This window comes from Ornithorhynchus anatinus, chromosome 4 (assembly GCF_004115215.2).
Source record: "Ornithorhynchus anatinus isolate Pmale09 chromosome 4, mOrnAna1.pri.v4, whole genome shotgun sequence".
Classification (NCBI taxonomy): domain Eukaryota; kingdom Metazoa; phylum Chordata; class Mammalia; order Monotremata; family Ornithorhynchidae; genus Ornithorhynchus; species Ornithorhynchus anatinus.
The window spans coordinates 51,663,243-51,689,272 of record NC_041731.1 but is presented as its reverse complement, the minus strand read 5'-3'; the positions used below and the strand labels follow the sequence as shown (position 1 = coordinate 51,689,272).

Here is a 26,030-nt window from a genome sequence, read left to right as displayed (position 1 = left end):
TACCGATTTGTACATTCAAAGCGCTTAGTACAGTGCTCGGCACATAGTAAGCGCTCAATAAATACTATTGAATGAATGAATGAATTTCTATGCTGCTTTTTTTCCTATAGCACCTTGGCATCACTACTTTCACTTATCCCTAAAACATCTGTGATGTGAGGGTACAAGGTTTGTCTCCCTCTTTTGCTGATTAGAAAAATGAGATAATAATAATAATGTTGGTATTTGGTAAGCGCTTACTATGTGTAGAGCACTGTTCTAAGCACTGGGGTAGATACAGGGTAATCAGGTTGTCCCATGTGAGGCTCACAGTTAATCCACATTTTACAGATGAGGTAACTGAGGCACAGAGAAGTTAAGTGACTTGCCCACAGTCACACATCTGACAAGTGGAAGAGCCGGGAATCGAACCCATGACGCCTGACTCCGAAGCCCAGGCTCTTTCCACTGAGCCACACTGTTTCCCCGATGCAGAAAGGATAAGTTGCCCCAGATCACTCAGTAGGTCTGGGGCAGAACTGGATCTAGAGATCAAGTATATTAACTCCCAGGACTGTTTGAAGAAGCAATGCTAGGTATCACATCACTGAAATATCCACCCTTCACATGAAACTCCCTAGGTCCTGGGAGGGGGGGTTCTCTTCAAAAGTGATTTTTGCTGGGGGTCTTCACCTTCAAGAACTTCACCATTTTAAGTCCAGAATTCTAAACTGAGCCAGCCAAAGGAGCAGGTATTCCAAATCTCTTAAAATTTGTCATCTCTGTTAATACTATCAGAAATCACTGGAACTTTTGATCCTTTTGCTGTGTTTGGTGAAAACAGCAAGAGGGGACAAAGAGAAGGACAGACTGCAAAAACTCCTATTAAGAGAAGGATTTCACTGTCCCATGAAGCCCCAGGTATTGAGATTTTCATTGCCTTTGGAAAGCATCTGCCCTGACAACTATCATTTACACTACTCCAGGTCAAACACACTATTATTTAACCAACTAAAAGGGCGCTTCTAAGACTAAACTTATTATGGGATTCCTCAACTGAGTCCTACCCTTCTTTTACTTGAAGCCCAATGACCTTTACGGCATTAATCACATATATGATTTAGAGGCAAACATGGTACTTTATTGTAACACATGTAAAGTCCAAAATATAAATGCATTGACTAAGCTTACATGGACAGAAAACCAACATTTGACTAGAAAAATTCCAAACCCTAATGTTTCTTCAGGGTGTGAATGTAACTAGACCTCATCTAATTCAAAGAGAGGAATTTGTTAAAACTTTTTTGAAGTCATTTTTCCAGATCGGCAGGAAGTCATTTGAGCCTGCGCGGCAAGTAAATGCTGGCCCTGTAACTGCATGCACCACATTTCTGATTGGCCTCTAAATGAGGGTCCACCTGTTTGTCAGCAGCTGCCCAAGGTTCTCTAGGGTACTGTGCCAAGTTTCCTCTTACTGAACTGCCAGCCATCCTGGACTCTGGAGATTGTCAGGAGCCTCCTCAGGGCAGCAGCTAACTACAGAGCTGGAAATGCTACTCACCAATGAGATGGGCATCCTGACAGCAGGATTCTCAGGATGGGACTAGATGTTCAGGACTATATCAACATTGCACATACGTGTTTGTGTGCATGTGTGTGTGTGCGTGTGAGAGAGACAGAGAGAGAGAGGGACAGAGAGAGACTTTTCTACCAGTAATAGCATGACAAATTTGTCCTTCCTACTGCTCCAACTAATTGCAAATAATTTTGGTCTGTATCTCTCTCATGAGATTATAACCTCCTGTTTCTAGCACAGTCTCCTAGGACAGTGCTTTGCCCTCAGTAGGTAGACTACAAGCCCTGTATGGGACTGGGTCAGGGATTGTGTCCAGCCACTTACCTTGAATCTACCCCAGCACTTAGTACAGTGACTGGCAAATAGTGAGCACTTAACAAATATCACAATTATTATTACTCAAGAAGCAGTGTTGCTTCCTGGAAAGAGCACAGGTTTCAGAGTCAGAAGAACCCTAGTTCTAATCCCGGCTCTGCCACTTGTCTACTGTGTGACCTTGAGCAAGTCACTTCACTTCCCTGGGTTTCAGTTACCTCATTAGTAAAATGGGGATTAAGATTGTGAGCCCAGTGTGAGACATGGACTGTGTCCAACCGCATTACTTGGATCTACTCCAGCTTTTAGTACAGTGCCTGGTACAGAGTATGCACTTAAATACCTTTTAAAAACAACAAAAATAGTAATAATAATAATAATAATACCAAGATGATTTCCCTGTGAATTCTGGTTTGGCACAAAGAATTAGATTTGCTCTGTACAGATTTGAGTCAGAAATATAAATTTCCATTTTAAAAAATGAACTCGCCCTGGGCAACATGGGCCCTTTTATTAGTACAGAATACATGTGGTACTGGCAGGACAATACTTACTGGTGAGTTTCGAGTGGCTTCTTTTAGCTTTGTCATGGTAGCATGAAAAGTTCCAATAAGATCATGCGACCCATCGCTATCATAGTCATAACACTCCACCTGAAATTCAAGATAACAAAAGATCAGCAAAAACCACCTCATTTTCAGTGGGAATGGCAAACCCCTTACTTATGTCCCATCACTAAATGTCACAACCAGAATTAAAAATAGTAAAATGCTCAAGCATTTACTACAATGCCATGAACAACAAAACCTGACCAATTCTTAGCATATGGTCTCTGCTGTCCTCCTGTGTACCTCAGCCCACACTAACGGACCAGTATTCAGAGTAGAAGCAAGTTCCAGACCAGTTCCATGATCCAGTCGAGTGTGCCACCTCTGTATTAATGTTGGGCCGGGATAGTCCACATAAACGAAATCCATAAATCACCCAAGAATCACATTTTATCAAACAGTTTCAGACTCCTTCCCCATCAAGCCTTTGATAAGGTAATCAAATGAACTTTCTGTTTCATCATCCTTCCTCTGCTTTGTGGTCTGGGATTATGCAAAAATAGTGTAATTGCCAAAAGGCTAGCAACAAGAAAAGCCAGGACCCAGCCAACCTGCTATGTGGCCAGTTTACCTGACTATTCCACTAAAGAACTGACGAATCTAGTTTCCCTGGCTGCATTCTGATGGGAGACATGCCAGATTAAGATTAGAATGATGTATGTCATTTCAGGAACAGGATTTCTTAGGCAAAAAGGAAGAGTGGAGAATTCGAACTCAAAGGTTCCATCTAAACTAACCCAAAATGACACGACCTCTCTTCAAGAGAACAGTATCGGGTGAGCTTGGAAAATGGGGGGGGGGGGGGGGGAAGGTGGGCAACAGGTATGTGAGCTCAGCATTTACAAGGTGTCCAAGCATTACCTACCAGTTTCTGAACACTTTGCTAAAAGAGCTTGGCTTGGGAGGTACAATGGCAGCATTGATGGAAAAGAGCATGAGCCTGGGAGTCTGAAGGACCTGGGTTCTAATCCTGGATCTGCCACGTGTCTGATGTGCCACGTGTCTCACCTATCCCGCCGTCGACCCCTGGGTCACGTCCTCCCGCGGTCCTGGAACGCCCTCCCTCCTCACCTCCGCCAAACTGATTCTCTTTCCCTCTTCAAAACCTTACTTAAAAATCACCTCCTCCAAGAGGCCTTCCCAGACTGAGCTCCTCTTCTCCCTCTACTCCCTCTGCCATCCCCCCTTTACCTCTCCGCAGCTAAACCCTCTTTTTCCCCTTTTCCCTCTGCTCCTCCACCTCTCCCTTCCCATCCCCACAGCACTGTACTCGTCCGCTCAACTGTATATATTTTCGTTACCCTATTTATTTTGTTAATGAATTGTACATCGCCTTGATTCTATTTAGTTGCCATTGTTTTTACGATATGTTCTTCCCCTTGACTCTATTTATTGCCATTGTTCTTGTCTGTCCGTCTCCCCCGATTAGACTGTAAGCCCGTCAAACGGCAGGGACTGTCTCTATCTGTTGCCGACTTGTTCATCCCAAGCGCTTAGTACAGTGTTCTGCACATAGTAAGCGCTCAATAAATACTACTGAATGAATGAATGAATGATGTGTGACCTTGAGCAAGTCACTCCACTTCTCTGGCCCTCAGTTACCTCATCTATAAAATGGGGATTAAGAGTGTGAGCCCTATGGGGGACAGGGACTGTGTCCAACCTGATTAACTTGTATCTACCCCAGCACTTAGAACAGTACGTGGCACACAGTAAGTACTTAAGAAGCATGATAATAATAATTATTATTATGGAGTTTTAAACAAACACTCACAACTAAACTCTCTGATATATTTAGGAATTGTATTTCATCATTCTTCTCTCCCACCTTTTGCTAGGACATTCCAGCAGAAATGCTACAGAGAGATCCCAGTCTACTAAGGAAATTGAAAGATAGACCAATTCTTGAAATGAAGAGGTTTGTCACTCATCCAACAGAAAACTGGAAAGATGATAAGGATATAACCTCCACTGCTGCTTATTCAACTCTATATTTCATTCGGTTCTATCATTTTTTATGATAGTTGTTTATTGTATACCATGTGCCAGGCACTGTTCTAAACACTGGGGAGGTACAAGAAAATCGGGTTCACATAGTGGTCCCAGTCTCAATCCTCATTTCATAGATGAAGTAACTGAGGCACAGGGAAGTTAAGTGACTGACCCAAGGTCACACAGCAGCATAGCCTAGTGGCAAGATCATGGGTTTGGGAGACAGAGGTCGTGGATTCTAATCCCGGATCCACCACTTGTCTGCTGAGTGACCTTGGGCAAGTCACCTAACTTCTCTGTGCCTTAGTTACCTCATCTGTAAAGTGGGGTTTGAGACTGTGAGCCCCACACGGGACAACCTGATTACCTTGTATTTACTACAGCGCATAGAACAGTGCTTGGCACATAGTAAGCACTTAAATACTATAATCATTATTATTATTATTAAGTGGAAGAGTAGGATTAGAAGTAGGTTCCCTGACGCCCAGGACCATGCTCTTTCTGCTAAGTCACACTGTTTCCTACCTGAGAGAATTAAAGAACGGTACTATAATCTGATCTAAATAACCACATCTAGTGCCCAATAAAGGGACCATGTCTTGTACTACTGATACGTTGCATACGATACACTGCACACCAAGAGATCCCAATGCTGCTAACCAATGAGAGATGTTACCCAAAGGTTACAGATGATTTCATCTCCAGTGACTATTTTCTGACCAATTTTAATAGTTGTGGCTATTCTGACCCCTCCTTTACTTTCAATCAAATAACTTTCCTTTGCTCCTTGGTAGTTTCAGAAGCAAAGACAATGAACTCCTATTTTAATGAAACATTCCTACATCTTCTGGAAATCAAAAAGAGATATCTGAAATAATAATTTGCCTTTGTTAAACACTATGAGCCAAGCACTATGATTGATATAATATGACCAAACCGAGAAGCAGCATGGCCCAGTGGAAAGAGTAAGGGCTTGCGAGTCAGATGACCTACTCTGCCACTTGCAATCTTACGGAACTCACTCAATTTCTTTGTGCCTGAGTTACCTCATCTATGAAATGAGGATCAAATCCTTCTCCCTCTGATGTAAATTGTGAGTCCTATGAGGGACAGGGGCTGTGTCCAACCTGATTATCTTATATCTATTTCAGTGCTTAGAATAGTGCTTGACATATAGTAAGTGATTAACAAATATATTTAAAAGAAAATTCCCACAGTCCTTGTCCCACATGGGGTTTCCAGCCTAACGGGGAGGAAGAACAGGTATGTGATCCCAATTTTACAGCTGAGGAAACTGAGGCCCAGAAAAATTAAATGACTTGCCCAAGATCACATAGCAGAAGAGAATAGCCTTTCTATAAAACCCGTGAGATATTCTAAAGAGACTTACACAATACTGAAAACACAGATTTCATGTTATGCATACACAAACACCGACTCACATAGAGACAAGCATAAAGCTTTGGGGAAGCAGAGATTTTTGCAAAAAGGAAATGAGAGGAAATCCTTACCCCTGCTCAGTTCGCACTGAGATAGAATTTTTATAGGGATTTTTTCTTTATGAAAAGTGCAGACATTTCCTGTACAAATTTCAGGCCCTCTACCTGTGTATGGATCAGTCATCCAGTGTGAGGAGGAGAGGAGGACTTGGGATCCCACAAAGCCTCAAGAGATTTAATACAGCCTAGAAGCAACAGGCAGTAAGCCTACAAAACTGGCCTCTTGCTCCCTGTTGTTAACAAGGAGTGGTCAAAATAAAAAAAAGAAAGTCCTTTTCTCTCTGCTGGGTAATTTGTTCATCTTCTCTTTGGGATGTTAACACCCCTTTGTCAGTGACTTGTTCTTTTTTTCCTTAGGCCTGGAACTCCCTCCCCCTTCATATCTGACAAATTACCACTCTCCCCACCTTCAAAGCCTCATTAAAATCACATCTCCTCCAAGAGGCCTTCCCTGACTAAGCCATCATTTCCCCTACTCATCCATGCAATTGGATTTGTAACCCACATTACTAATGTACATATCCACAACTTATTTACATTAATGTCTGTCTTCCCCTCTACACTGTAAGTTCCTTGTGGGCACCGTACGGGTCTACCAACTCTGTTGTTTTATGCTCTCCTAAGTACTTAGTACAGTGCTCTGTGCACAGAAAATGCTCAATATATATGACTGATGGATGATTCACTGCTTATTACTAAATGGTTGCTTATCTAACACATCAATAATACATATAAGATATAAAATACAAAAATGCACAGATTACACAACACACAAGATTGCACACCACACCACACAACACCAAATTACTGATGCATTCCCATTGCAGGTGAGATGGACAAATGCACAGCTAATTGCTTTCCTGTACCCAGGAGGTCTCTGGAGATTTTTGCATGCCAAAGCAAGGGCATGGAGCAGCAAAAATTATAAGTGATTTGCACCCTCTTCACTCTCCACCTACAAGATCTGAGATACCTTCTCCCCCGCCCCCCACAAAAGAGGCTCGCATTTGGAGAAGACTCACCGCAAACAAAAATTAAACTCGGAAATAATGGGGTGTTGACACAAAGTCAGTTTGTGCATATTTAGTGAACCCACAAACTGAAAAAAGGAATGAGAGGAGGCATTCACTAGAGTACAAAGAAGAAAAGTCATTCACTAGAGAAAGCCAGTTTACTTACTACATTAAAATAGCCCTTTAAGCATGCCACTGTGAGTAGAAAAATTTAAAGAAACATTGTTTAATCTTTAACAAATCATTTTAAATGGGAAAAAAAACAGTTAATAACCTTGCATCTGGAATTCTTTGCCTATTTTGATCCGACAGGAACCTGTTCTATGAAAAAAGTTCTACCAATATGTTGAAACAGAAATATTGTGTGTTCTAGTTTTTGAACTTTAGAAAATACACAATCATATTTGAGAAGGTATCGAAAAGGACAACCAGGATGGTCAGAGGTGAAGATCATCTTCCACACAAGGATAGATTGAAAAAGTCATTATTCTGTGGAAAGGAGAATGCTGAAAAGGGATGAGATTACTTGGAATTGTTATTCACCAAATCCCACATCACAGGGACAGGGACAATCCCAAGTAAAACTAAAAGATAGCTTCAGAGTAAACAGGTTAACACTTCACACTGCAGATGATAAACATAGGATTTGTTACCACAAGAATCTGTGGTTGAAAAGAGATCAATAGGTTCTGAAAGGATAAAGGTAAATTCAAGAACAATAAGTACTTAATGGATTATCAGAAAGTTAGGAAGTGAAGAGACTGGGAAAGGGTTAAAAAGATCATGCATGAAGAAGTATACAATGGAGTTAGAAGAAAAAGCATATTAGATACTAGGTAGATACTAGCAAGCAGGAAACCTATAAATGAAAGGCTTCCAGGCGACCTTTGCCCTTCAAATTCCTCCACTTAAAGCACTGATAAATTCCTCCAATTACAGCATAAATTCCTCCAATTAAAGCATAGATAAATTCCTCCAATTAAAGCATAGATTTATGCTTCTCCTGACCCTCCCACCCCTTCTGATTTGGTTCCCCTAAGCAGGTTCTTATTGGTGAGTACATCTGCCTACTGAGTGCTTCCTCCACCTAGGTGAGATCTGATTGATCTGGCTGTTGAGTCCCCCGAGCTAATGACAATTCCCTCTGATTCTGAACCCAAGAGGGTGGGTACAGTGGGCACTCCACACTCACTTTATCTTGCTTCTCAGACTTAGTACAGTGCCTGACACCTAGAAAGTGCTTAATAAATACCATAATTATTATTATTCTCAATGGCAGCAGGCATGCACTTTTCCAGGTCTCTTATAAGTCCGGTCCTCTTTCTGTAGCAAAAGTAAAAATTCTGGGGCCAGGGATACCAAAAACTGTGGGAGGAAGGGGGAGGAAGAATGTGCTTGGTTCCAAGTCCTCGTAATACCCATCTACCCTTTCCCTCCCCTTCCTTCCAACCAGGAGCTTCTCTGGAACAGCTAAGTATAATAAGCCTGTACTAAACCTGTCTTTGTATTATATTTTGAAAGCTTTCCTAACATGTGACCTAGAGAAACAGCACTAACTCAAAGGCTAAATTCTGAACATCTACCTCCAAATATGCCAACTTGTGTGAACTTGTAAAGGCGTGGAATCTCAAAGCCTTTCTTAAATAAATGCTCCTATTTCCCTTTAAAGCCACGGAAGAAAAAAACTGGAAATATGAGCCCGTATATAAATTCTCCTCCAATGCCAATAATCCTAGAGACGTTTCTCTAGGTTAAGAGAGAAAATCTGCCTTCTTTGGCAGGTATCTTGGTGAGGACTAAGGAATATAAGATCCACTTAAACATTTAAGTTAAGCCTAGCTAAGGGCAAAACAAGAGAAAGTCTTCTGAGGAAAGGACATTCAAAGAGATGGATATTTCACAAGAAATCGATGCAAAGGGCAGGAAAATAAACCACAGAATTGGAGACATCATAACATCCAGTCATATGATTTTTGGAAAAAGACCTGGCTATTTCTATTACTTTAGACCGATTTCTTTCCTAAAAGACAAACTGTCCACATTGGATTTCTCTAAAGAACCTGAAGTGAAGCTCCTAGAGAACTGTTACACCAAGTGACTTGGTTCTGCAGATACTGTTTCAGAAGAAGAACCTGTGGGTACGCCAAAAAGGTAAAAGTTACCTTGATTGTTTTGTCCATGTCTCCATAACACAGAGAATTAAGAGAGACCTTAAAAGGCCTCCAAACAGGATTCAAATTGTTTTTAATAACCTATAAAAAAAGTTTAATGGTTAGCTATAAAGTTCTCTTTAGTCAAACAACATGCTTTTACTAAATTACACGTGATCACAGTCGACCTTCTTCTTTACACACTAATCAGACTGGAAGGGATCTTTTATAGGAAAGTTTTCTTTGACAGAATCTCTAAAGGCACTCCCTACCGTAAATCATTACAAAGCCATCTTTGGATCCCAGGAGGGATTAACTAAGGGTGTTGTCAAGAAACATTCAGCTCCATATAGCAGTGCAGAAAGACTGAATGCAGAGAAAAACAGAAATGTCCAATTAGACAATTAGTCTTCCCCAGATCACTTATGTTCTTTTACTGGTTAATTGGGAAAAGAAGAGAAGGCTCAGCAAATGGTGTCATGACTGTGAAGAAGAGGGTGGCATGCCCAATTAGAGCTAGGCCTGGACATTCTTGCATCTCTGATGAAACCCAACAAGCCCTCTCCTCACATTCCCTCCAGCCATTTTCTTTACCACCACTGTCTGTAGCTGGACCGAGAAAAAGGACAGCGGAATGCTGGAAAAAGCAGTATCATGAACCACCACCTCCACCCCAGCCTTAGGTACATTCCACTTGCCCATCCTTCTCCTCACCCGCCTAAAGGCACCCCCTGGCAGACAGAACTGGAGCAAGTTCCACAGTTGGCACACCTTGGTATGGTTGTGCCTGCACCATGGGGCATTCATAATGTGGCAAGAATTCAAGAAGCACAAAGGAGAAATAGCCACCTTTATATGCCCTAACGATTATTTAGAAGTTCCACTTAGATTTACAACTGGGACTCTGAATGGCTACCTCTAATTTAATTCATGTCTGAACTGGGGAATTTTTCTATGGAATGGTATGTTTTATTAATTTATACCACATGAGGCGTTCTGGAATACCCACAGAAATCCCAAAATTCAAATAAATGACACCCAAACAAAATCCTATCCAAACTCAGCCATTTACCTCTGTTCGGTGAACCATAAGCCAGTTTCCCTCTGATGTCTGCTTGTGAAATTCCAGATATGGGTCAGATTTTCCAAATAAATCCTGCATTCAAAAAAATAATTTCTTCCATTAGATGTACACATCAAAATTCCTTAAAGCTCTGGTTTATGTTAAGGAACTAGTGCCGGTGCTAATCCACCTTAAAAGAAGCCACCCATCAGTTCTGGTTGATTTGGCACCTTTGTTATCAGAGTCTTCATGGGCTGGGGGTGGGCAAGGAATGGGAAGGGGGGTTGGGCAGAAACACAACAGCCACATGGAACACATAGGGAAGCAATATTGCCTAGTGGATAGAGCACGGAATAGAGTACAGGCCTGGGAGTCAGAAGGACCTGGGTTCTAATCCGGATATGCACCTTGTTTGGGCAGGCCACTTCATTTCTCTGGGCCTCAGTTACCTCATCTGTAAAATGAGGATTAAGACTGTTAGCCCCATGTGGACAGGGACTGCGTCCAACCTAAATAGCTTCTATCTACCCCAATGCTTAAAACAGTGCTTGATACATAGTAAGCGCTTAATACGACCCTTACTGTTATTATTATCATCCTCTGTCTTTTGGGAGGGGAGGGCAGGTGAGTCCCCATCGCAAAGAATTGGCTCCATTAAACCTCCAAGTTCCGGGGTAGCCATACCAGCTACCTTAACGAGAGCTTCAAAATGAACTACCAAAACGTAGGCTTGTCTCCTAAATATTCCTGAGTGTCAGCTACCTGAACATCAGGTTGCCTCCCTCACCAATGAAAAGCCATTTACGTCTCCAGTAGAAGAACCAACAAGTTACTCAGGGAGCCAGAATTAAATTTTTGGGCTAGAGGAGACCCTTGTCCACCTTTAGAACCTTGCTTGAACAATGTACTGAAAAGGCAGCTTCACCAAGTTTAAGTCCTATCACCTTGCTTTCCTTCCAACTGCTCCTGCTTTTCTCCCCAAATCCTATCCACACAATAAATCCCCTTGTTCTGCAACTTGTCAAGGGCACAGTGTATGGCTTCGTTAAGGCAAATTACAGGCCCTGGCCTTCGGAACAGTTTGAAAAAGCCGAATCTAAAAGCTTTTTAGCAGCTATAGGGAATCATGTGAAATGACAGCTAATTACATGGTCACCGACTGGAATCTGGGCTCATGTTTTTCCGGACCTGCAATAATATCACACTTTATTAGATGGAGGTAATGTTATTTTCCCCCTGAGCACAAACGGAACTTTATAATAACAGTTTAATGACCTTTCCCCAAAGGCGATTGCTGCTTGGGTTTGTAACACAGGTGGAACCTTTAAACTCTGTTCTTGAATCTGCCTCTGAGTTGATCCTAGGTAATGGTGACTGGTTGTGAAAAGGAGATACAACCAATGATTAGGAGAATGGAATGAATCAAACTGCTGTAACTTCACTGAAATTCAACTATATAGAATTTAGAATTAGAATTTTAATTTTGTGGTTTAAGTTAATACTGATCCTTGCATTCAACTCTTCTTTTGAAGTAGGCAAATGAATATATTCTCCTTAATGGGGAAAATGAAGAAAAGAGGTTATGTGATCTGATAAAAAGCCAGAAATTGGCATCACATTAAAATTTCAAAATTCTGACTTAGATATTTTAACCATTGCACATTATTCTACTGATATGGTCTTCCTTCCCTTGTTATAAAAGCTATCTTAGCAAGCACTATCTCTTTGCACAACTTCCCCTCTGAAAAGCCAACCAGACGTCTGATTGGACAAATGATACATTAGGCCTTGAATGATCCCATGGAAACCACCTACCTTATTGTCCAGTTTTCGGGCTTCAATTTCCAGCAAAACCACTCTGTTATCTTTCACTTCTTCTGCTGAAATCTGATCGGAGACAAGTTTGAGAAAAATTAATTTACTTTGGATTCTGATCAATGTCTACGATTAACCATTTTTAGACCAGAAAAGCATTCCAGGCTAGCCTAAGTGAATTTCAAAATTCTGAAGGAGTTACAACTCTACAACAGAGGTGACCATATTCAAGGGAAAATGACCAGATTTGAAATGTTTTAATAACGGGAAGCAATGATTATGAAATTTTAATGACTGTTCTCAACACCAATCTGGATGATTATCAGGTGTCTTTCACCAGTACACAACTGGAAGAAAATTTCAAATTATGGTTGTCAGCTTTAAATCCCCAGCTCTAACAAAGGAGAGAAGTCCGGCCTTGTAGCCTAGAGGAAGAATATGGCCCAGGCTGATTCTTGCACTAGACTTCCCAATATGCAAACAACTTTTGCTGACCATAGCTGAATATTAGTCCTTAAACAGCAACCATAATCTGAAATTCTAGACAATCAGTGTTCTCAAAGCAATAAAATTGCAAAACTACGTTTTTAGTTGCTGCTTGATGGGATGTACCCCATTCCTGATAGGCTCAGTAATTTTGTTGATAAAGAAATCAGACACCAAGTGCTAAGAACTGCCAAGAGTTTGAGACTCAGCTCTTGGAAAACAGTACAGTTTGGTATTTGGCAAATTCCCCAGTTGAAGAAACTTCTTCAGCAAATGCAACAGAGCAAGTCTCTCCATTACTGACTATAGATATGTAGAGAAGGAAAGGTGGAGAAAGGAAAAGGGCATCCTTTTTTCCACAGCAAATGTTGTGAATAGGGAAACTAAGAACTTAAACCAAGTCTGTTTCATTCATGGGTCTCACCTCAGGAAGGGAACAGGGAACAGTCCAGGACAGATTAGATGGGTCCCAGAATGTCAACCTACGCAGAATTCTATGAAGGTTAAGATTTAGAAGTTGGAGGTGGAAGTGGGGGGAAGGTTAACCTTCAGGTACTAGTTAGGTATTGGCAGGGCTTGGTTGACAATGCTTAGCCTGTTACTGTCAGGCAAAAGTGGAAAGAGCATGGGCTTTGGAGTCAGGGCTCATGAGTTCGAATCCCAGCTCTGCCACTTGTCGGCTGTGTGACTGTGGGCAAGTCACTTAACTTCTCTGTGCCTCAGTTCCCTCATCTGTAAAATGGGGATTAAGACTGTGAGCCCCACGTGGGACAACCTGATTCCCCTATGTCTACCCCAGCGCTTAGAACAGTGCTCGGCACATAGTAAGCGCCTAACAAATACCAACATTATTATAAAAGTGACGACAGAGAGGGTAATTTATTCTTGCCGTAACTATATATCTCAGAATCAGCTCCTTTTAGGCAGGAAATGTCTATGTTTATTGTTATAGTCAATTGAATTTATTGAGTGCTTACCTTGTGCAGAGCAAAGTACTAAGCGCTTGGGAAAATACAATACAACAATAGACACTTTCCCTGCCCATAGCAAGTATACAGTCTAGAGCTGGGGAGAGAGACATTAATATATATTGAAAAATTACAAATTTATACAAAAGTGCTGTGGGGCTGGGATGGGGAAGAATAATGCGAGGAAGTTAGGGATATGAAGAACGGTGTGGGAGAAGAGGAAAGGTGGGGCTTAGTCAGGGAAGGCCTCTTGGAGGAGATGTGCCTTCAGTAAGGCTTTGAAGTGGGGGAGAGTAATTGTCAGATTTGAAGAGGGAGGGCATTCCAGGCCAGAGGCAGGACGTGGGTGAGGGATCAGTGGTGAGATACATGATATTGAGGCACAGCGAGTAGACGGTTACAGAAAAAGTAGTGAGATGAGGCAGGAGGGGGTAAGGTGGTGGAGTGCTTTCAAGTCAAGGGAGAGGAGTTTTTGTTTGATGCAGAGGTGGATAGGCAGTGGGGTGGGGTGACATGTCCTAAATGCTTTTGAAAAAAAATGATCTGGGCAGCAGAATGAAGTATGGACTGGAGTGGGGAGAGACAGAAGGCAGGGATGTCAGCAAGGAGGCTGATGCAGTAATCTAGACAAGATAGGATGAGTGATTCTATTAACCTGGTAGCAGTTTGGATGGAGAGGAAAGGTCAGATTTTAGCAGTGTCTGAAGGTGAGACCAACAGGATTTAGTGATGGATTGAACATGTGGGTTGACTGACAGAGAGGAGTCAAGAATAACACCAAGGTTATAGGCTTGTGAGACAGGAAGGATGGTGGTAGCATATACAGTGATGGGAAAGTCAGGGGGAGGACAGGGTTTGGGTGGAAAGATAAGGAGTTCTGTTTTGGACATGTAAAGTTTCAGGTGACAAAAGGACATTCAAGTAATAATAATAATAATAATGCTGGCATTTGTTAAGTGCTTACTATGTCTAGAAGTAAGGCAGGAGGCAGGAGGAAATGTGACACTGCAGAGAGGGAGAGTAATCAGGGCTGGAGGTGTAGATTTGGGTAGCATCCGCAAAGAGGTGGTAGTTGAAGCCATGGGAGCGAATGAGTTCTCCAAGGGAGTGGGTGTAGATCGAGAATAGAAGGGAACCCAGAACTGAACCTTGAGGGACCCCCACAGTTAGGAGACAGGAGGCAGAGGAGGAGTCTGCAAAGAGACTGAGAATGAAGTCAGAGATAAGAGGAGAACCAGGAGAAGACAGTGTCAATGAACCCAAGGTTGGATAATGTTTCGAGGAGAAGCAGGTTGTCGACGGGAGTGAAGGCAGCTGAGAGGTCAAGGAGGATTAGGATGGAGTAGTGGCCTTTGGAATGGGCAAGAAGGAGATCATTGGTGGCTTTTGAGAGGGGGGTTTCTGTTGAGCTAAGGAGATGTAAGCCAGATTGGAGGGGGTCTAGGAGAGAAATGAAGGAGAGGAATTTTAGATAGCAGGTATAGACAACTGTCTCTAGGAGTTTGGAGAGGAATGGTAGAAGGGAGATGGGGAAATAACTGGAGGGAGATGTGGGGTCGAGGAAGGGTTTTTTTTTTTTTTTTAGGACAGAGGAGACATGGGCATGTTTGAAAGCTATGCGGAAGATAGGGAACAGTTAAAAATGGTGGTTAGGAAGGGGCCAAGTGTTTTGATATGGAGTGAAGGAATTCATTCATTCAATCGTATTGAGCGCTTACTGTGTGCAAAGCACTGTACTAAGCACTTGGGAGAGCACAATATAACAACAGACATTCCCTGCCCACAATGAGCTCACAGTCTAGAGAAGGTGACGGACATTAATATATATAAAAAATAAATTACAGATATATACATATGTGCTATGGCGATAAGAGGATTAATGAAGGGAGCAAATCAGGGCAATGAAGAAGGGAGTGGGAGAAGAGGAGAGGAGGGCTTAGTCAGGGAAGGCTTCTTGGGGGAGAAGTGGTGGAGAGCAATTATTTGTCTGATATGAGGAGGGAAGGCATTCCAGGACAGCGGTGGAAGGTGGCCAAGAGGTCAGTGGCAAGAAAGAGGGATTGAGGTACAGTGAGGAAGTTTAGCATTAAAGAAACAAAGTGTGCAGGCTGGGTTGTAATAGGACAGTAGCAAGGTGAGGTAGGAGTGCGTAAGGTGATTATGTGCTTTAAAGCCAATAGTGAGGAGTTTTTGTTTGATGTAGAGGTGGGTGGGCAACCACTGGAGTTTCTTGAGGAGTGGAGAAACACAGTCTGAACGGTTCTAAAGGAAAATGCTCCAAGCAGCAGAATGGAGTATGGACTGGAGTGGGAAGAGACAGGAGGCAGGAAGGTCAGCAAGGAGGCTGATACAATAATCAAGGCAGGAGAAGTGCTTGCATTAATGTGGTAGCAGTTTAGATGGAGAGAAACGGGAGGATTTTGGTGACGTTGTGAAGGTAGAACGGACAAGATTTAGTGATGGCTTGAATATATGGGTGGAACAAGAGAGAGGAGTCAAGGATAATAATGTTGGTATTTGTTAAGCGCTTACTATGTGCCGAGCACTGTTCTAAGCGCTGGGGTAGACATAGGGGAATCAGGTTGTCCCACGTGGGGCTCACAATCTTAATCCCCATTTTTACAGATGAGGGAACTGAGGCACAGAGAAGTTAAGTGACTTGCCCACAGTCACACAGCCGACAAGTGGCAGAGCTGGGATTCGAACTCATGAGCCCTGACTCCATTTACAGGCTTGTAAGACAAGTAGGATGGTGGTGCTGTCTACAGTGATGAAAAAGTCAGGGAGAGGACAGGGTTTGGGTAGAAAGACAAGGAGTTCTGTTTTGGACATGTTAAGTTTTAGATGACAGCAGGATTTCCAAGTAGAGATGTTTTGAAGGCAGGAGGAAATTTAAGACTGCTGAGAGGAAGAGAGATCAGGGCTGGAGATGTAGATTTGGATGTCATCAGCAAAGAGGTGACAGTTGAAGCCATGTGAGAATGAGTTTTCCAAAGGATGAGGCTGGATGCACAGGTGGAAGGGGTGGATTTTGAGAGAAGGCAGGAGATCTCCTCTTGAGGGGAGGGGAGGGCCTGGGGAGGGGCAGGGGAGATTTTAGGAGCTCATGCCTGATAGTTTCAATTTTGTCAATAAAGTAGGTGGCCAGGTCATTAGATGTAAAGGGTGGAAGAGGTGAGGGGACAGGGGGTTTAGGGAGGGTGTGGGTATAGATAGAGGCTAGAAGGGAGCTCAGGACTGAGCCTTGAGGGACTCCCACAGTTAGAAGGTAGGATGCAGAGGAGGAGCCTATGAAAGGGACTGAGATGGAGAAGTCAGAGTTGTAAGAGGTGAATCAGGAGAGGAATAAATAATAATAATGATGGTATTTGTTAAGTGCTTACTATGTGTAAAGCACTGTTCTAAGCACTGGGAAGGATACAAGGTGATCAGGTTGATCCATGTGGGGCTCACAGTCTTAATCCCCATTTTACAGATGAGGCAACTGAGGCACAGAGAAGTTAAGTGACTTGCCCAAGTCACACAGCTGACATGTTGCAGAGTCGGGATTAGAACCCATGAGCTCTGACTCCCAAGCCGGTGCTCTTTCCATTGAGCCATGCTGCTTCTCAAGGAAGAGAGTCAGTGAAGCCAAGATTGGATAATGTTTCCTGGAAAAGAGGGTAGTCCATGGTGTCAAAGGCAGCTGAGGGGTCGAGGAGGAGTTGGATTGGGTAGAGGCCATGAGACTAAGCAAAAAAGGAGGTCACTGATGACCTTAAAGAGGGCCGTTTCCATGGAGTGGAGGGGCAGAAGCCAGATTGCAGGGGAGGAGAGGGTGGGGCTGTCAAGGAAAGAATTAAAGAAGACAAATTGGAGGCAAGAGGGGTAGACAACTCATTCATTCATTCATTCAATCGTATTTATTGCAGGCTTACTGTGTGCAGAGCACTGTACTAAGTGCTTGGGAAAGTACTATACAACAATAAACAATGACATTTCTTGCTCAGAACGATCTCACTCAAGGAGTTTGGAGAAGAATGGTAGGAAGGAGATGAGTTGATAACTGAAGGGAACCCTGGGGTAAAGGAAAGGTTTTTTAGGATGGACAATACATGAGCATGTTTGAAAGCAGTGGGGAAGAAGCCACTGAAAAGTGAACAGTTGAAGATGGAGGTCAGGAAGGGGGGAAAGGGAGGGGACAAGTGTTTTTGATAATGTTGGAAGGGATGGAGCTGGAGGCACGAGTAGAGGAGGAAGATCTCTTCCTAAGATACTTCTGGTAAAGATGGGAGAGTCAAAGAAGGAGCAAGAAGAGGGAAAGACTGGAGAGGAGCAGGGGAGATTTTAGGGAGAGCACGCCCATTAGTTTCAATTTTATCAATAAAGTAAGTGGCAGACTGAAAAACCCAGGTCTGGTTTCTTACCGTGATGCTCCCTTTTCCTGCGGGCCTGCCATTTTTGAGGACCAGTGGTCGGGTTAGCTTCTTACTGGAGACAATCTATCAAAATGAAAATGTTAAGATGAAGAAATGTTCCATTCTGAGAAGAAGAAAATATTACGCAAGTTACTTGCTGATATACTTACCGCACACAAGAAACGTTCATCAGACAGTTTTCAGAAGAGATTATTTAAGCAGATACTTGCTCCTAACACACCACAAATTCAAATACGGAAAATGAGGGCCAGATCTTATCTCACATACAAATCACAAAATAAGTTCTAACTGCTTCAGGCAAAATAGGGATGCCTAAAACAATTCTGTAATTCAACTTTTCCAACTTCAAATTTTAAATGTCATTCAAACCACAGAAAAGGGAATAGTATCAGGAGGCTATCACTGCATATACTCCTACAATGACAACAGTCAAGTGCTGAGTGCTTTCAACTCAGTTGTCACTCAAGAAATGTCATTAGTTGACACCCCAAAATTTTTAAAAAAATGGTCTGTGTTACAAAGTAAAGACATCTCAATCCACTTTCCTTGAAAAAAGTAAAGGCTGATTTATCTTTGAGCCTCAAAACTATCTCTCACTAATTTTTAAAGAAAATGTCTAAATTCAGCAGAGTGGAAATTAAACAGTTCAGAGACCAGAAATATCTGGGTTCACTAATTTACTCTGTCCCTACGATCAAAGCTCCCAAAAGATACCCTTGAGGACACAGTTCACAAAACTGAATGCCGGTAAAATTCCTAAAACTTCTTTAAATTACATTTCTGCAATGTGCTACTCCTAATATAGATATTGAAACCACCAAGAGCCAAATAAAAGGTCTTTAGTGAAAGCCTTGGGCTGTTCTACACAGGCAAAATGAGGTGATGGGCTTTAATTTGCTGCCTCCGCTGGAAAAGCCCAGTGCTATCTTAAGACTTATCTTGGTAACTGAAAAAAACCTCTTTTTAATGGCTAAAACTGAGAAGACATTTGTTGCTGCTTGTCCTCAAAGAGAAGAATTTTCCATTGTACTTCCAGCACACATAACATGCCTCCTTTAGAACCCTGCCTGGCCAGGCCATAAAATGCAGGAACCAGCTAAGGCTGGCTACAAGGCCCTATTTTGGGTCTTGTTTTATGTTGTTCCAAGCACTTTTCCTATCCCACCTTGACTACTGAATCACCCTACTTGCTGACCGCTCTGCCTCCTCTCTCTCCCCACTCTAGTCCACCCTTCATTGTGCTGCCCGGATCATTTAAAAAAAAAAAAGTTCAATCCACATCTCCCCACTCCTCAAGAACCTCCAGTGGGTGCCCATCCACCTCCTCATTGAACAGAAACTCCTTACAATCACTTTAAAGCACTCAATCACCTTGCCCCTTCCTATCTTACCTAGCTGATTTCCTACTAAAATTCCGCAAGCTACCTTCAACCTCCTCACTGTGCTTCGTTCTCATCTATCGGGCCAATGACCCCTTGCCCATGTCGTGTCTCTGGCCTGGAATTCTCTTTCCCTGACAGACCACCTTCGAAGCTTTATTAAAATCACATCTCCTCCAAGAGGCCTTTTCTGACTAAGTCCCCATTTCCCCTACTCCCTCTCCTTTTGCAATACCTACACACTTGGTTCTGCATCCTTTAGGTACTTGTGGAGCAGACACAGTGCCTGCTCCAAAGAGCGTTTACAATTTATGAGGTAGGGTGAGTGACTATTTTAGCTCCAATTTACAGATGAGAGAACTGAGGCTAGAGAGGTAACGGCACACCCCAAGGTCACACAGTAGACTATCTGCAGTCTAAGGACTAGAATCCAGTTCTCCTGACTCCCAAATCCATACTCTTTCCATTAGGCCACACTACCTCACTGTACTCAGGCTCCTTGTCCAGACATAAGTTTTGAAGGTGGTCTGCCAGAACCCTGAAATTTCTTTCTGTAACTGCCCAAGGAAGGGCCCTTTAAGTCACCGCTCCATCATTTAACCGAATTCCAGTCCTCAAATTGATGGCCTGAGGTCTTTCCTGGCAAAGTCTTTTATAAGAGTCTTTTCTTAGAAGCTGGAGCAAGGCAGGAATTTTTCTTTTTTATGATATTTGTTAGGTGCTTACTTTGGGCCAGGCACTGTACTAAGCATTGGGTAGATACAAGATAGGTTGGAGCCAGTCCATTCCACATGGGGCTCACAGTCTTAATCCCCTTTTTACACATGGGGGAACTGAGGCAGAGAGAAGTTAAGTGACTTGCCCAAGGTCACACAGCAGACAAGTGGCAGAACCAGGATAAGAACCCACATCCCCTGACTTCCAAGCCCGTGCTCTTGCCACTAGGCCACGCTGCTTCTCCATATTTTTTAAAACATAACTGGAATGGAGAAATAGTTTGCAGCTTCTAATTATACTTACTTGTCCCAGTGTGCACTCAAATTCACCCAAGAAATCATCGTCATTTAAATCGATGGTTTTATTGTCAATGTCATAAATCCCAAATTTCAGCTTCTGAACCACCTCAAAATAGTAGTCAATTAAAAATGTCTTAGAAAACTGGGGGTTCAAACAATTCTTAATCCTTTCTGTGCGGTTGACCTGTAAAGACAAAAAAAAAAGACTATGTTGATGGATAGGTAGTACATTGATAAAAAGAACCCTGACCTGATTACAGCTTCCTCGCTGACCCCCCTGCCTCTTGTCTTTCCCCTCTCCAGTCCTTGCTTCACTGTGCTGCCTGCATCATTTTTCTAAGGAAAAAAAAAATTAGTCCATTATCTTCCCCACTCCTTAAGAACATCCAGGGGTTGCCAGAAAGTCTTTACAAACAGCTTTCAAGCATTCAGTCACCGTTCCCCTTCCTGTCTTACCACACTGATTTCCTTCTACAACCCAGCCCGCTCAATTAGCCCCTCTAATGCCACCTACTCACTATACCTCAATCTCATCTACCTCACCACCAACCCTTTGTCCATGCCCTCCCTCTGGCCTGGAAATCCTTCTCCCTTCATATACAACAGACCACCACTCTCCCCACCTTCAAAGACATTAAAAATCACACTTCCTCCCAGAGGCCTTCCCGGACTAAGTCCTCATTTCCCCCTACTCCCTCTCCCTTCTATGTCACCTAGAATGCACTTGGATTTGTACCCTTTAAGCACTTGATATTCATCCTACCCTCAGCCCCACATCCCTTAGGTACTGTCCGTAATATATTTTAATATCTGTCTTCCCCTCTAGACTGTAAGCTCTCTGTGGGCAGGGAATATGTCCACCAACTCTGTGAATTGTACTCTCTCTCCCAATCACTTAATACAGTGCTCCACACACAGTAATAAATAAATACCAATGATTGATTAAATGTGAATATTGAACCTAAGGTTTTAACTTTCACATCAAACAAATTTATGTTTAAGAAAGTAATCTCCACATCCTAAATGGGGTTTTTGAATGGGTCTGAAAATCCCCCTCTCTGAATAAGATAAACAACACTCAGCATAAAATGTTGAGAACAAAATACTTGGTATTGCATTATTTCTTAATCTTTGGCAATACCTCAGGCACTTTCCATGCCGTTGCACTTCCCTTCCCACAAAAAAAGTGTTTTTAAACTGTTACCTCATACCACTGCTGTCCGCTTGTGTTGGAGAGCAGGACGCACAGAGGGTCGGATTTTGAACCTACATCTTTATCCAGGAGGTTGTTACAGGAGATGTTCAGCTGCACTTTTGTCACACATTGTGCCGCCATTTGCTGTGCAGTGGGTGGAAAGAAAACGTCCAAAACAATGAAAGGCCACGTTTAGATAAACTTCTTCTCCAAGAAACAAGTGAACTCTTATAGCTCATTACCCTTCTGCCAGATTATCGGAATAGGATCGGAACAGCATGTGAAAGGCCATTATAGCAGTCTTACTTTCAGTATCTGGGAAGGAAATGCCAGCTTAACTTGTATTTCTTTTCTGGGGAAAGAAGCCGGCTTCTGTCTAAGTGAAAAATACCATGATAGCTAGTAGTATAAACAAATCTTCTCCAATACTGTTCTACATCAGTGTATATTTTTGAGTGTTTATCTGCTGTCCTGTATGCATTCAGAAAATATGGGGGTAAGTGCAACCAAACTTAATAATAATTGTGGTATTTGTTAAGTGCTTATTATGTGCCAGGGACTGTACTAAGCACTGGGGTGATGCATGCAAATCGGGTTGGACACAATCCCTGTCCCATGTGGGGCACACAGTCTCAATCCCCATTTTACAGATGAAGAAACTGGGGCCCAGAAAAGTGAAGTGACTTGCCCAAGATCACACAGCAGATGAATGACAGAGTCGACTCCCAGGCCCACATTCTATTCACTCCGCCATGCTTGGACACTGCTAACTAGACACCACTCCCCTTCTATCCAGGAGCAGGTTTCAGGCTTCTTTTGGACAGAAATGTTTGACCTGTGACCCTAACTGACCTCTTTGTGGACTGATGACTTGCTTTATTTTTAAGTTCTGTTTTCTTTTTTTACCCCAAACTTAAAGGTTCTTTTGTCTGTCCTCATATATGCAGTGCACATGAAACCTGTGCCACCTTCCTCTGCACTCAGAAGCAGGTCTTCGGCTACTTTCAGACATTCACCTGGAAACTGCTGGCTGTTTTTCATGGTCAGTTCCATGCTGTATGTTCCAGACTTGGAAATGGAAAGAATCTTTTGGTCTTTGTTCCCAGTGAAGCAAATGCAAAACATGGTTTACCCATCTGATTTTTTTTTAATCAGTAAGAAAGTTTGTCATTGTCTTTATTTTCAAGATTTTGCAAGGATTCCATATGCCAAAAGCTAAAACCAACCAACTTTTACCCGGCAACACCTAGTAGAGCACCCGGTATAAGTTTGAAATTCCCTAGATAAAAGGACCCAATTTTAACCCTTAATGAAATCATTTTGTAGGTGGACTCAACATGAACAACTTTAATTCCATTTGTATCTTAAATTCAGTAGACCACGCCAAATGGTAGCAAAGTAGTTAGGCTTAGCCAGCTACAACTTGAACAAGGGAGGGTTACTTAGACTGGATCAAGCTACCTTAATCATCCTGAGGGCAACCAAAACACTCATTTTCTACACTCGCTTTATTTCAGGTTTGCTAAAGATGGTGAGCCTTTCATACACCTTCAGCCTCATCTCATTCCACTTCAACCCTAAAGCACCACCACATTCAGTCCTTGGATTTGATATTCCTGATGGTGAATTTTAGAGACATACTTTTGGGTGAGACTGAACAGGCAATAACCAGCAACAATCCTTTCTACATTGTGGAATTTTAGACCATCCTTTGCTGCGTTAAGGCGCTTACTCTTTGGAGGGGATGACATTGTTATGAGGAAATGTCAAATCCTTAATCTATATCCTACAATGAGTTCTCTCATATGGTTATATTGTACTCTCCCAAGCACTAAGTATACTGCTCTGCAGACAGTAAGCACTCAATAAATATGACTGACTGATTGGTTGGCTGGAAATTCTAACTGGTGATGGCACCCAGCCTAAATTAAGCCTAATGTTACAATCAAAAATCACCGGAATGAAGGCAGATTGGTATTAAACCTACCTAGCTAATCCCAATCAGTGACAATCTCACCAGGATCTCTCCCCGGCAGAGAACTTGGGCAGTTCTGACACCCTCAATAGAAGGAATATCACCGGAAGAGTCCACCCAAGGGCAATTTCACCCCATTCTCAGGACTTCTTTGGGTGGGGAAGGAATGTACATTGCGTACAAGGATTACAGATGCTGGGCCTCCCTTGAGCCAAGAGTCTCCATGGGGCAGGTAGGTATATGGACATGTACAGAGTAGAGCTGTTTCCACTATCTGCAGAGGCCTGTGCTGCTTAGGGCCTTTTGCTCTCCTGTCACAAGAACCACCACCACCACTAAACTGTAAACTCCTCAAGGAAAGGGACCAGGTGTTTTACTCCCATTGTAAATTCCCAGGAGTCTCCTATATATACTGCTATCACTGCGGCCATGGGTGTTGTTGAGAAGCGTCTCCCCAAGACAGGAAGCTGGCAAAAGGTTGGAGGTTGAATTTTAATGTCTGCATCCCCTGCCACTAGCTTGTAAGATCCATGAGGGCAGGGAGTTGTAACCAACTCTAGTGTCCTCATCTAGTGTACTCTTCCATAGTGCTTAGTACTGTGTTTTGTACACAGTAATTGCTCAATAAATACCACTAATTAAAGCACCAGATAAAATGCTGAGAACATCTTTTCGGGGAGTGCTGTAAACATTTTTCAACTGTCCAGAGAGCCTGAGACCAGGAGAGTACCGGCATGGCCCACCAATGTCAGCCTTTCCTTAGGATTACTATAAACTCCTCAACCAAGCAGAGTCATTATAACTTCTTCAGTACCTAGCTCAGTGCTCAGCAGCAGCAAGGATTCAATAAACCTGCATAATGATGCTGATGATCCCTCTACACTGTAAGCATCTTGTGGGCAGGGAACTCTGTGGTGGTGTACTCTTCCAAATGCTTAGTACAGGGCTCTGCACACAGTAAGTACCATTGATTGAATGATGGATGCAGCCGTATTCCTATAGGTGAATGCAAAAACATGCCCTGATGTAGCTAATTATTTTGCAAATTAATGCAACCCCAGAGGAACTAACATGCTCAAATTTCCCAGAAAGAGTTTGCCTCCAGTTTCATACATAAAAAATCCCATTATATGTTAATGAGAGGCAGTGGGGCCTTAGTGATAGAGCACAGGCCTGGGAGTCGGAAGGACCTGGATGACAATCCTGATTTAGCCACTTGTCAACTGTGTAACCTTGGGCAAGTCATTTCCCTTCTCTGAGCCTCAGTTCCCTCATCTGTAAAATGGGGATGACGACCTGTGAGCCCCATGTGGGGCATGGACTATATCTGACCTGATTTCCTTCTATTTACCCCAGTGCTTAGTACATAGTAAGCACTTAAAGTACCAGTAAAAAAAATACAACTAATTCACTGATTTTGTCATCTCTCTCTCTCTCTCTCTCTCTCTCTCTCTCTCTCTCTCTCACACACACACACACACACACACACACACACACACAGAAACCACCTTTTGCTGCAGAATGACTTTGCAGGGCCAGAGGTGTGAAGAAATGAAATTCTTTGGAAATACCAGCTCAGGAGAGGTGGCTACCAAGAATCAGCACTTGCCTCCCTGTACTGACTTGCCCTTCTCAGCAGCCTACAGTCCAGAGAATCCATGGCCACAGCAGCAGCTATCTAAATCTCTCTGACAACTAAGGTTGCAAGAGTTAATTTTCCCTACTTATTCTTCCACAGAACAAGAGCCCCAAATGGGATGGGGACTGTGTCCAATCTGATTGTATTCATTCATTCAATCGAATTAAGGAGTGCTTACTGTGAGCAAAGCATTGTACTAAGCACTTGGGAGAGTACAATACAGCAATCAACAACACAGTCCCTGCCCCAAATGAGTTATTGTATTGACCTCAGTGCTTAGTATAGTAAGGAATAGCATGGCCTAACGGAAAGAGCACGAACCCAAGAATCAGAGGACCTGGGTTCTAATTCCGGTTCCACCATATACCTGCTGTGTGACTTTGGGCAAGTCACTTCACTACTCTGTGCCTCTGTACCCTCGTCAGCAAAATGGGAATGCGCTACCTGCACTCCCTCGTACATAGACTGTAAGCCCCAGACGGGACCTGACTACCTCGTGTCTACCCCAGCGCTTACTTAATACAGGGCTTGGCACATGGTAAGCACTTAAATACCACAGTTATTATTACAGTGCTTGCGCACAGTAAATGCTTAACTCGTACCAGTTAGTCAACTGTATTTCCTGAAAGCTTACTGTGTGCAGAGTCCTGTACTAAGCGCTAGGGAGACTACAATATAACAGAGTTGGTAGACACATTCCCTGCGCACACTATACTTATTACCCATCTGTTTCCTACACACTTTCCATCCTGGTCATTACCCATTCTCACAAAAGCACCCAATACACCTTGTGGATGACACAGCACCACAAACAAGCAGCAGCGTAGGAAGCAGGGTGGCAGGGAGAAAAGAGCCCAGGACTGGGAATCATGGGATCTGGGCTCTAAACCCGGTTCCGCCACTTGCCTACTATGTGATTTGTGCCTCAGTTTCCTCAACTACAA

General features: G+C 42.8%; 1 protein-coding gene across 1 annotated transcript in view; it reads right to left on the bottom strand.

Moving 5' to 3' along the window:
* The window catches only part of CPNE3 (copine 3), a 61,513-nt gene that overhangs the window by 25,373 nt on the left and 10,110 nt on the right, over positions 1–26,030 (bottom strand). The window contains exons 2-8 of the mRNA XM_029062627.1: positions 21,482–21,616; positions 20,282–20,461; positions 17,871–17,945; positions 12,011–12,082; positions 10,205–10,288; positions 9,145–9,234; positions 2,425–2,523 (exon numbers count right to left, since the gene is read on the bottom strand). Of these exons, the coding sequence (XP_028918460.1) occupies positions 2,425–2,523; positions 9,145–9,234; positions 10,205–10,288; positions 12,011–12,082; positions 17,871–17,945; positions 20,282–20,461; positions 21,482–21,613 (732 nt within the window). The 5' untranslated portion in view covers positions 21,614–21,616. The remainder of the gene's footprint in view (positions 1–2,424; positions 2,524–9,144; positions 9,235–10,204; positions 10,289–12,010; positions 12,083–17,870; positions 17,946–20,281; positions 20,462–21,481; positions 21,617–26,030) is intronic.